At 44.5% G+C, this 11,704-nt stretch overlaps 1 protein-coding gene across 1 annotated transcript in view; it reads left to right on the top strand.

Annotated features, from left to right (window-relative positions):
• Positions 1–256: 256 nt before the first annotated feature.
• GNAI3 (G protein subunit alpha i3) overlaps positions 257–11,704 on the top strand; it is a 32,388-nt gene continuing 20,940 nt past the window's right edge. The window contains exon 1 of the mRNA XM_085318778.1: positions 257–508. Within this exon, the coding sequence (XP_085174904.1) occupies positions 391–508 (118 nt within the window). The 5' untranslated portion in view covers positions 257–390. The remainder of the gene's footprint in view (positions 509–11,704) is intronic.

Raw genomic sequence — 11,704 nt, 5'->3', positions numbered from 1 at the left:
AACTACAACTCCCATCATGCCCCGCTCAACCGAGGCGGAACTAAGGCGCCCACACCCTCGGCTCCCGTCATGCCCCGCTCCACCGAGGCGGAAGTGAGGCGGGGAAGCCTCCAACTCCCCGCATGCAGCGCGTGGACCACCTGTCCCGGCGTGCCCCGCGCGGCGCGGCGGCGGCGGACTGCATTTCCCGGCGTGCCCCGCGCGCGCGTGCGCGGCACCGCCCCGGGGCGGTTGGCGGGCGGCTAACGGTCGGGGCGGGGCGGATATCCGGCRCCGCCTCRCGGAGCCGCCCGCGCTGAGGGGAAGCGAGAGGCGCAGCCCTGCACCGGTCCCGCTCCGTCTGCTCAGCTCCGGCTCCCCGGCGGCGAGCCGCCCTCCGCCGCCGCCGCCATGGGCTGCACGCTGAGCGCCGAGGACAAGGCGGCGGTGGAGCGGAGCAAGATGATCGACCGCAACCTGCGGGAGGACGGCGAGAAGGCGGCCAAGGAGGTGAAGCTGCTGCTGCTCGGTGAGGAGGGGCGGAGCGGGGGTAGAGGGGCCCTGGAGAGAGTCTTGGGGAGGTGAGAGGGCTCTGGGGGCTCTTGAGAGGGGCTGAGAGACTCTAGTGCGGGGGGGGGGTGACCTGAGGAGCCTCTAAGGGGAAGGCTTGGAGGACCTAAGGGAGYTTTAGGGCTCGTCTTGAGGGGGACTGGGGGCCCCATAAGGGGCTTGAGAGGCGAAGAAGCCTCAGGAGAGGCGGCTTGAGAGGCTTGAGGAGTATCTCCAGGGCCCAGGAGGGGTTTGAGGGGGCTAAGGGAGCTCTGGGGAGGGTGTGGAGAAGAGCTGGGACAGCTGAAGAYTTTGGGTGGGCTCCGAGGCTTGGAGAGGGTGAAGTAGTCCCTGGGAAGGGGGTTTGGGGCTTTCCAGAGCTCTGAAGAGTTTTAGGGGATCTCTTAGGGGAGGAGCAAGGTGGTGAGCGAAGCACTATCTGGAGGAGGTYGGGGAAGGGTTTGGGAGAGGCTAAATGGTCTCTGGAGAGTGAGTGGTGGGGAGAGGGGTGTCTGGGGCATTGATACGGGGTCTGTGAGATGAGCGAGGGTTGAGGGTGTTGTGTAGGGGGTGAGGGATTACGCAGTGGGATGTTGAGAGAGGAGAGGTGGCAAAGGTGTTATAGCAAGACAAAGAAACGTGGGTTTTGAGAGGCTGGGCTGGAGCAGGATCCCTGTAGGAAACCTAGTGGGGCTGGAGGCCCCGGGGTAAGTCTGGAAAAAGGCCATTTTGAGATGCTGCCTTTGTGACACTGGAGAGGGCTTGGCATGGGCCACCCTGGTACTCTGTCCCTTCCCTGGGGTCATTACCTCCTCGGTGGGGCTCCTGGAAGAGCGCAGTCTGCCCTGCTCCCATTACGATTGCATCCAGCCCTGAGGAGGGAGGAGATGACCTGTCCTGCTCTCCCCTGTRTCACTGGGTGAGATGAGCATGCTGCTTCCTAACAAACTGTCCCAGGGTGGGGCTTTTTACTAGCCAGACTCTGCCTGATGAAATAAGTCTTCTGTCTGTAGTGTGGGTCTGAACCTTACTAGTCCTCTGTCCCGGCTGCTTCTGGGTGATGGTCTCTCTGGTGGCTTTGGTCTTGGGCTCTGGGAGCAGAAGGTGTTTGCTCTGTTGTCTGATTTTCTTTCCATCTTTGGATATCCTGTGCTTGTGTAACAAAGAAGATCGCTATAAAGACTCTTGCTCTTGCAAGACTCTTGCTGTCTGAGAGACAGCATGCAGTCTCTGGTCATGCAGGCATGGTCGTTCAGCTTTTTGCTTAGGATGGGGTAATGGAATTAAATCCTTTTATCTGGTAGTTAGCTTTTATGTTGAAAATGGTTCTCTGGGCACCTGTTTCTCGTATCAGAAATGCCTCGTCTGTGTAAACCCCCTTTGTAGGGGATGCAGTAATCATGCTAGGTTCTTTGTGCCTCAYTCTACTACAGTAAAGATCCTGTGACAGGATCTGACTTTGCGCAGAAGATGAGATTTGAATTTGGCTTACTCTTCCATAGCTGAGCTTGTCCTGCAGAGCTTGCAGGAGCACAACAAAAGCAAAGTGTGTTGTYGCTACCTCAGTGCAATCTCTGTGTATAGAAAACAGAACAGCTGAGAAAGGAAGTGTCACTTCTGTGCACTTTTCTTTCTCAAATAAGATGCATTCATGTATTTTTGAGAGGAATGGAAAAGCCATCTGAATGGAATAAAGCCTTTAGTGGAGAGCTRTCTCTTTATTATACTTTCCTGAGTGGATAAATATTTAGGGATTGCAARCAAGTTGCCATATTTGGTCTATATTCAAGTAACCATGTTAAGAAGCTGTTGTTGGGTGGTAAGTAGGGTACAGAGAAGGAAAGGATACCCTTCCCTGATGAAGCCTGCTAGATACAGGCAGACTCCTGTTCCATTTCTTTGCAACTTCGAATGAGCTAAGGAACAGGCCGTGCAAATTTAGGGTTGTAGGTGGACCATCTGGTCATGTAGGTCGTCATCTTTTTTTTTTTTTGTTGTTACTTTGATGTTTGCCATTTCAGGTGGAGACAGATTGAGTTCATGAAGACTAGCACAATGATATTTAATTCTTCTGTTAGAATGGGACATGTTGACTAAGTTCTGCTTTCCAAGTGATCCTTATCTCCAGAATACTTTTTTTTAAGTTGTTCTTACTTGTGTCCTTGTAAGAGGTATGGCATGATATTCTTTGTGACCGTAAAAAGACGCTAAGGATTTGGGGGCTAAAACTGTGTGACCTCTTCAGCAAATAACAGAACTGAAGGAATATGCAAAAGATTATGCAGTAATCATTTGCAAGGCATATTGACCCAAACATAAGGTGAGATTTTTAAAAGTATAACTAGCAACTGCATTCTGGATCTACTACCCTCTATTCATAAAGTAGCGATCTGTATCTAGCCTCATTTAGAAAATAGGGCTCTTRTATCAGACTTGCACTTGGCAATAACATGCAATAACTTAAAATGTCAAAGCTTTCTAGTTTTAAAAAAATTAGTGTAATGATGGCTGGTGATTAAAGAGAACGCTGGATTGTACCGAAATGTGCTCTCCCCATATGCAGCTTTGTTAATGTGCAGGTAAAGCAAAACAGTTAGTTGTTAGGACTCATGTTCCTATTGCAAATATTTTCTTCTTTCAGTGAGACATCAAGAAGTTGATGGAAAAGTTCGTGTTTTTGTTTCTTCCTGTGGTTTGAGCAAGTACTTCTTTCTGTGGAGCCTAGTATTAAAATGCCTAGGATAAGTTGTCTCGTATCACTAACTTGTTGTAAGAGATCATGTGGTCGTTTATGTAACTGGAACAAGCCTCTCGGTACTGCTGATGTAGTGAAGTCTAGAAGAAATGCATTTCTTCATCTATAAAATTTTAGAGTCTGTACGCTCTTCTGTGGCTCAGTTAAAATAAATGGCCTAGTTTATACTTTGCAGAATTATGTAGGTTAAGAAAAGGTTCTTGTTTGTACAAAGGGTCACTTTTTTTTTGCCAGCGAGGCTTTTAACAGAGCCTAGGTGTTAGTAGTTATTGTTGAGTTAGCAATGCGCCTGGAACCGGAGGGTTTTAATTGTACTTGACTTCCTCACCTCATACCTAAGTCTCCTGTTTCCTGTGGAAGAGGAAGAAGGAGAGGGGGTTTCAGCTACACATTCTCTTACAGGTCCTTCTCGTTCCTCAAGTTTCCACTTTTTTTTTTCTTTGTGGTGAAGACTATTTGGATGCTGGCTCAGGTGGTCTCACTTACCTGATAACTCTGGGATTCTTTGGGAGTGGTGGGGGGAAACTCTGGACTTGTGTTTGTATTTTTAGGGCAGCTTCTGTGCAGGGTTTCAAATAACTGTATAATGCTTTGCTTTCACAATACTGCTGTTGAGTAACTTTTATGCTTTTTCTGACCAAAGAAAACCTAAGCAACTTGCCCAAGGTCATACCAACCCCTGCCTATATTATGTAATTGTCATTTACTGTGCGATTGTTGTCATCGAGTCCTCTTGAACTAATGGTTTAAAGGACTGCATGCACTAGTTCTCAGCACCATAGGCAGCAGCAGGTTAATGCTTTCCATGGGAGAAGCCAACTCCTGGGAGGTTATGGAGAGGCTGGGAACAAAACCTAGGAGTTCTTGCTCAAATCTCTGCTAAATAGTACCTCTTTTCTCTTTGCTTGCCTTCGGGAACATGCTATGCTACTCTGCAGGCACAGACATGCAGTGTTGCTGATGTAGAAATCTCTGGGATTTTACAGCAAAATGTAGGAAAGCATAAAATTCTTCCTGGTTAGTTTAGGTGCTGTCCTGTACTGTTAGCTTGGTTCTTCAGCAAGCTTCAGAATGTCTGGTGTGTTAATTATTGTGTGAGGTGTCTTGGAGGGCTTTGTGTGACACCAAGTGACAGAGCTCACTGCTGGGTATACAGCGCTGTCCCATTTTCAAGATCCAGACAGTATCGCTTCTCTGTGTGGAATGACGTTTCCGTGACTGGAGCTGTGTGGATGCATCCAGCATTGAACTGTTCATGCATAAAATGCACTGTTATCCAGCCTGTTAAAATATCATTGGGTTTGGATACTCTTTGCAATTATATTCAAGCACTCCTGCTAATTCATGCAAAATAATTAAAAACGTAAGTTTGTTCTAAAATAGCTTACATCTATATAACTAACCAAGCAAACTACAAGCTCTGCCACTCCTGGAGACCTCTGCTTTTTTTTGAATCTTACTTCACCCTTGTTCTTCCCAAAATCCCTCAAGCCATCCTAAGTGTTGGTGCCCAGCAAGATTTGGTTGTGTCTTGGTAAAACATTGAAAGACACATTCTAAGGATGCAAGTCAGGGGAAAGCTCTTGCTGTTGCTTATAATACAGTTAACCAGAAGCTTTTCTGGTAGCACAACTGGTTTAGTATGGACAGTATTTAGAGGGACCATCAGGGTGTCTGACTTGGTCACTATTTGGCTCTGGAGCTGCTTAACGCTCTTCAACAGGTGAAATATAGTCTGATGTTGGGACTGTCTCCTGTTTTGTAGTAGTTGTTTTGCAGTCAAGGCTGCTACTCCACAGATCCTTCCCAGATGGAGTTACTGGGGCTGAAATAGTAAATTTGCCCTGAAATCCTGCTATGTGCTTGTTTTGCTCATGCGACCTGCTGGGAGCTGTTGTACTTTCTAATCTCCGAGTCCTGTCTGGAGCTTTCCTCTCACGCTGTCTGAGGTATGCAGTATATATCTTGTGACTCTTGACCATGTGAAGATTTTCTCACAGATGCAGCAGTCAGGGTCAGCCCCGAGTTGCATTTTCATAAGAGAAAATAAATACTTCAATTAGCCTGGACAGCCAATTGGTGGGAATTACTGTGTGTATTGGAAGCACTTTTAATGAGGTCAGATCAATGCTTGAGTTTCAGCATGGGTTGTGAAAGGTGTTTTTGATGTCTGAGGCTTCTAGATTTCGCAGAAGTGTCACGACAGTCTGACTGTTTTCCAGAAGAGAATACCTGAAGTAGTTTAGTACTGGGTCAGATCTTCTCCCTGGAGACTTCTTGTTTTGCACTTTTTGTCTCTGCTTAGAGCTCTTTGAGGACCAGATGCGTTTGTCCTTAGCTGAGATGGAGGTAGTCTATATCTTGATGATAATATTTCCYTGTCTCATGTTGGCCAGAAGGCTGATGGGTCTGAGATGCGGTTTGCAGCCATATTTTACCATCTACTTTGTAGAATCTCACAGGATGAGAATCAAGTAGAGAATCACTATGTAAACTTCATATCGATCTTTAGTTCTGCCCTTTGCTTTTGCCACCACAAATGGGAACAGATAGGCAAAACACTGCATCTACAAAATGGTATTCTTCAGAGTGATTTAATTCACTGGCTTTTTGACTAGATGGTTCTGATGGATCACTCGGGGTAACTGTAACTTGGAAAAGAGACAGTCTTTCTGAGCAGAATGCTGCTATGTAAGTGCACGCTTTTGCTTTGTGCACTATATAAAAAGAAACATCTGATGCAATTAGCCAGCTGTGGGATGGGACTTCTACTGYGGGCACTCTGTCTTGCTGCTGCTGCTTCGGTTGTGTGTACATCACATGCTTATATAAATAAAGCAGACAAATGTGCTTAGGCCCAGCATCGATAGTGGAGAACAGACAATTTATAACATRCTGTTAAGCTACAGATGGAGTGACTGGCTGGAGAAGTGGTATTTCATTCTATCCTCCAAGAGCCCTCTGGACATGGTTCAAGTTTCATTAAACTTGGAGGCAGAACATCAAAATAACTTTTCTTGGAAGAAGAACATGTGCTGCAAAGAATTTTCTAATTAGACTGCAGTTTGTTTAAGTTTTTTGAGCAACTGGCTAACAAGCCTAGCTGTTGCTGGTGGAAAGGTATTTTCTGTTCCCCCATTTTTTTTAATACTTATGTAAGTTTGATCAAACAGCAGTCTGTTAATGRCTTAAAATGGGCTTGCATGTGAAATGACTGACATGCTGATTACTTTGCTAGTGCACACTTCATAACCTGGATGGAGAGAYTCCAGTGATATCATGCTTCCCTAATTCATAGTGCCATCACCTTTTGTTCTGGTACTGATACCACTGATGGTTGTGATCAAATGCRTGTCTCTTATTTCATGTTTTCTCAGTTGGTGTTTGGTAACTTCTGACTTATTTAACCTTCTCTCATTACTTCAGTGGCACTGACTAYGTTATCTTWAAAAACAAATAAGAAACAGCATCCRAACCTTAGGGTGAGCAATAGCATTTGTGGAGCTTGGTTTCCTGTAGSTTTGTGTTTAGGATCTCTGTCCACCAAAGGCCTTATTTTTAAGAAATGAAGTTTTCCCTCAGTGGGGAAACTTTTCTACCCCGTTGCTTATTTTTATAAGTGGCTTTTAAGAACTCAAGACTGTTTTCCCCGCATAAATGCGGTGGACACAGACAAGTCGCACAAAAATGCTTGACACTGAGAAGAGGCTATTGAAAAATCTTATTCCRACCCCTCTTTTCACCATGCCCTCACTGTGTGGAGCCATTCAAAGTCATCTGTTACATTCTGCTAAATCTCCCATTTGTCCCTTGGTTATTTGGTTGTTTTTTAACTCATACTAGTAAACGTGAGGACGGGATGAAATTATTCATCTGATGGCAAAGCTGGTCTGCTTGGATAGATTAGACCATACTTTTTTTTTTTAATCTTTCATCTCTGAAAGAATCCAGTTGAATGAACYCTGCCTGAAGAGGATTGGAATTAGCGCATTATTGTATGGCATTCAAAAGCTGCTGTGGAGTGTATCTTTAGGAAGACTTCCACARCAAGCTGGGGTAGATGTTTTTGTATTTGCCATGTGTGTTGTAGCACTGCAGTCAAAGCTGTTCTTCATGCTCAGATTCCATGTAATATAGGCCTGAACATAACCTGTAGGTGAGAAAGGGGCACCCAGGAGGCCTAGCCAGGAGTGAGATTCATTTAATCTTCTGCCAAAAGATGTGTCGCATAAGTGTTGTCTGTCAATAGGTGTCTCGAGCCCATGCTGCTGAACAACAGGCACAATTAGTTTAAAACACTCCCAAGAGCGCTGTACAAGGAGCTGCAAAAACAAGTGCAGACCAGGAGTGCTGGGCTGGCTGTTAGCTGTGTAGCTTAAAATGCATCAAAGGAGTCTTTTTCTGAAGATGATAGGGCATGAGTAGCTGATCTCCCCCTCAAAAAACAACAACAACAACAAAAACCCTCTGATTCTGGGTGCAGGTAACAATATGTTTTTGTACAAGGAATTATTTTGTAGCAGAAATGAGAAGTGACRTTCTTGAAGTTCAAGTTGTTGTGTTACTTAATACAATACTATCATCCTAATGTTATTGTACATTAGCCTTGGAGTTTTGCAAAAGCAGAAGATTTTCCTCTATATGACCAACATCCTGAAACAGTTGCTTTAGGAATCACCTTTTTTAACCTTTGTCTTGTGGATTTAGAGACAGAATGAGATGTTTTATTTGCCAGATAATAATGCAGGAACATGGACAGTTGCTGTCAGTACACTTCACGGCTGTCAGTGGTTGTAAAGCAGTTGTCCTCATACTTAGCTATTCCTCTACAAGTTCATACAGTTGTTAAGATCCAGCCTTGGCCCCATATCCATGTAAGGAGGAAGAAAAATCTGCGTGTCTTCCAATGTTTAAGTGATGTTTCATTAGTAGGTAGGTAGTTAAGTTGAGCTGGTGTTTCCTGGTTTTTGGTTGTGATTGATGCAGAATTCACTGGTATGTCTAGATCCTCTTCTGAATGGTCACAAGATGCTTTTAACCACACTTCAGTGTGAATTGGAGTTAGAGCTTTGAACCCAGCGTTTCCCAGCCTCTTGCTGCCGTTGTTTCTCGCTCTGCAGTGATACAATGCCTGCTTCAAATGCTACCAATTCTTAAACCAGTTACTGGTTGCTTGCTCCCTGTGCTGGCACAAACCCTTTAGCTCTTTTTCTGTGTTTGATAGTTGGTGCTTTGGCACCGCTTAACACGGGAGACCATCGCTGTGCAAAGTACTTGATTTCCCCCCCCCCCAAAGGCACCAAGTCAAAAATCTTTACTAGAAGCTATAAATGCAATTGTAACGTGCTCAAACTCCTCTTGTAAAATGAGGCTAATGCCCTGATGGAGAGGCCAGGCAAAATATCCTTCCAAACAACCYCTCCTATGCTCCTCGAAACGAATGTGTAAAACACGGTGTTTAGTTACTTTGGGGTTAATGTTTGTCGTTGAGGCATGTGCAGTTTTATGGTTTCAAATCTTAATTTTTCTGGCTAATACAAACAGTCTTTTAAACTGGATTGATGGCTGAATAATGTATTTAAAGCTAACTCTTTCTCTGACTTTTCGCATGGGGATGTTGTTAGACTCATAYGGAAAATAAATGCCATTGAACGGAGAACAAAGTGCTTGTGATCTGTTCTGAGCCTGTGAAAGTGAAATGGAAATTTACAGCTTCTTGGCATGGCTCACAAGGCGGTTCGCAGGCTCGGCTGGCCAGAGCCACCCTGACGTGGCTCTTGCATCACTTGTCTCCGTGTTGAGAAATCCTCCAGGGCAGCTGCTGTTCTTGAGCATCTTCCTGGTACCTTCTAGCTGCCCCTGCTTTGCTTCTGAATAGGGCTGAGCAGTAGTAGTAAAATACTGACATACTGGGTTTAGTGACTTTTTCTTCTGACTGAAACGTTTTTAAATCTTCTCCGCCCCCATTTTGCTCCCGGTGGCCTTGCTTCCTTGAAGAAAGTTTCTTCTCTAAATGTAGCAGGTTGACTTTGTATACCGTGATGGCTTCAGTTGGGAAGAGTGGTTACTTCCCTGTATCTCTAATTTTGTATTTTCCTGCTTCTGTGAATGTGATCTAGAAACCGTGATGCTTATACCCTGCTATGGATTTGTTTACYTACCTGTATCAGGCTGTAAACTAGGGTTTTTCAGGAGCAGACTCATCTCATGTGCTGTCTGGCAGCTTTCTTTGGGATGCAAAACAAATGCTTGGCAGGGACATAGGGGAAGAACTGTATYGATTGCAGCCACAGGTAAGCCAGCAGGCAAAGCAGTCTACTGCAGTTTATTCTGTCATGGAAAGGCCTGTTTAAGTCGTGGTGATCTTGGTGACCTTGCTACTTGCACTTTCAAAATGGTGTTTCTTGAATCTCCCCCCCCCCCCTTTTTTTTGTTTTGTTTAGGGGCAGTGACAGCTTCAAGTGGTTTGTCCTGCAACACTGGCTCCTGGTACCTTCTTGCCTAAGCATACCCATATGCTCTTTTTTTCCTTTTCTTTTATTTTTTCTTTCTTTTTTTTTTTTTAAAAAAAGATTGGCTTCTCCACTGTGGTGTTATTCTTGTAGAGCAAAGCCGTTAACCTGAGGTGTTCCGGTCCCTGTTGACTTTTCTAACAATAGCTGTAACTTTTTTGAGGCCCAGCAATATAACATTGTTGCTCTTTTCAATAACGTTTCTTCCCTTTTCCTAATCCTTGGTGCAGCCTCTGGCAGCTCTTGCTGTTTAGACATTTTAGCTTGCTAAATCACCCTTGGCTTTGTAAGATCTCAGATCTTTTCAGTGGAGTTTTGCCATTAAAAGCTTTTTTTTTTTTTAAAAAAAAAAAAAAACTTCCACAGGGGGAGAATTAGCAGGGATGGCAGCTGCCCCTTGGATAGAAATACACATGCAAAGAAGGTGGGGATATCAGAATTCAAATTCTGTACGATGAGACTAGAAATAAGGGGGAGGGATGCAGCAAAGAGGAAGAGGGCTGGATTATTTAGCTTTCAAAAAAAAAAAAAAATGCACAGGTACAAGGGCTGCAGCAGGGTGTGTTCAGTGTATAAGAGCCTTTCTAGCTGGAAAACAAATCAGGAGGGCAGTGTTCTGGAAAACTATCTCAGAAGCTTGTTTGTGTATAAAGGGAAGTATTCATGTTCGCTTGCTAGGGTGGGATGTTGAATAAATGTTGACAAAAGGAAACATCTGTTTTATCAGGGAGATAACATCCTTTGGGGTTGCTGATTATTTGAATAATAGCTCCTGCTCTGTGCTTATAATGGTTCTCCTGATATTTTAAGTGCTGGACTCCTGACAGCTCTGTTGTGCTATTACACCCTAGAAAGGGGCCAAAGTAAGAGGGAAAAGTATTCATTTTGGATTTTGCAGGTGGCCTCTAACTGAAGCCAGGAAAATCCTCATAACCATACCTCGGAGCCCAAAAGGATTGTGCAGTTTTCTCAGGTCTGCGTTGGCCCTCTGTCACCCATGTAGCTTGACCGTGCAGCTTCAAGTTCTTTGTAAAGTGAAAAGTGTAGAGTTATTCCTGAGATATTTGTTGAGATTGGATATTACAAACACTGACAATTTCCAGCGGATTTCAGAGTTCAGCAAAGGTTGCAGCATCRCTCTGTCTCAGGAATGGTCTGGCAAAGTTTCTGCCAAACTCCTGCTGAGGTTTTTTAAAGCCGATATGGGCTGTTGCTGTAGTTACGAGCTGTGCACGGTCTCCTCTGGAGGCTGGAAATGAGGAACATGTCAGTTTGTTAACTTTTGTCTTCCTTGCCTGTACTTTAATGGCTATGCCAGGTGCATCTCTTCTGAGTTTAAGAATTTTTCAGCAGTGACCTGGTTTCTCTGTAGAAGATTTCRGATGCTGCAGGACTTTTTCCATTAATTGAAAAAATTACTCACCTGGAGTACAGATTAATCCAGTTTTGATCTGGCATTAGAAAAAACACTTCACTTAAAATTGCTTGTACTTTCTGAAACAATGAACCAGTTCAGTGCTTGTGTCCGGAAGATTTAGGTAATATTTGACCTACCTTTCCCTCCCCCCCCCAAGCAGTGAATTAAGAACCAATTRTTTTAAAAGCTAACACTCTATCCAGAGCATAATGACGTAGGTCTGCAGTATCCAGTCTAAAGCTGTATTTTGGTGCTTGCTTGTTGCCTGCTTTCCTGTAATCTCATAAGCGTGAACTTGTTGAGTTGTTTAGGTTTCCATCTCTTGTTACAGGAAGGCCCCTGGCTTCCTTGGAGGAAGTGGTTGGTTGATAATTTCCCCGCTTTGTGTGTGTATATCGCTCTCCCAGGGATTTTACTAAAAAGGGATTGACTTGAAAGCTGTTCAGGTTCCCCCTGCTTTTCTCATCTCCCCTTCTCCTCCAGAGGTGTTTT

This window comes from Rhea americana, unplaced genomic scaffold (genome assembly GCF_003343005.1).
Source record: "Rhea americana isolate MKP2758 unplaced genomic scaffold, rheAme1 scaffold_551, whole genome shotgun sequence".
NCBI lineage: Eukaryota > Metazoa > Chordata > Aves > Rheiformes > Rheidae > Rhea > Rhea americana.
The sequence above is the reverse complement of the archived record's forward strand: the minus strand, read 5'-3'. Positions and strand labels throughout refer to the sequence as shown.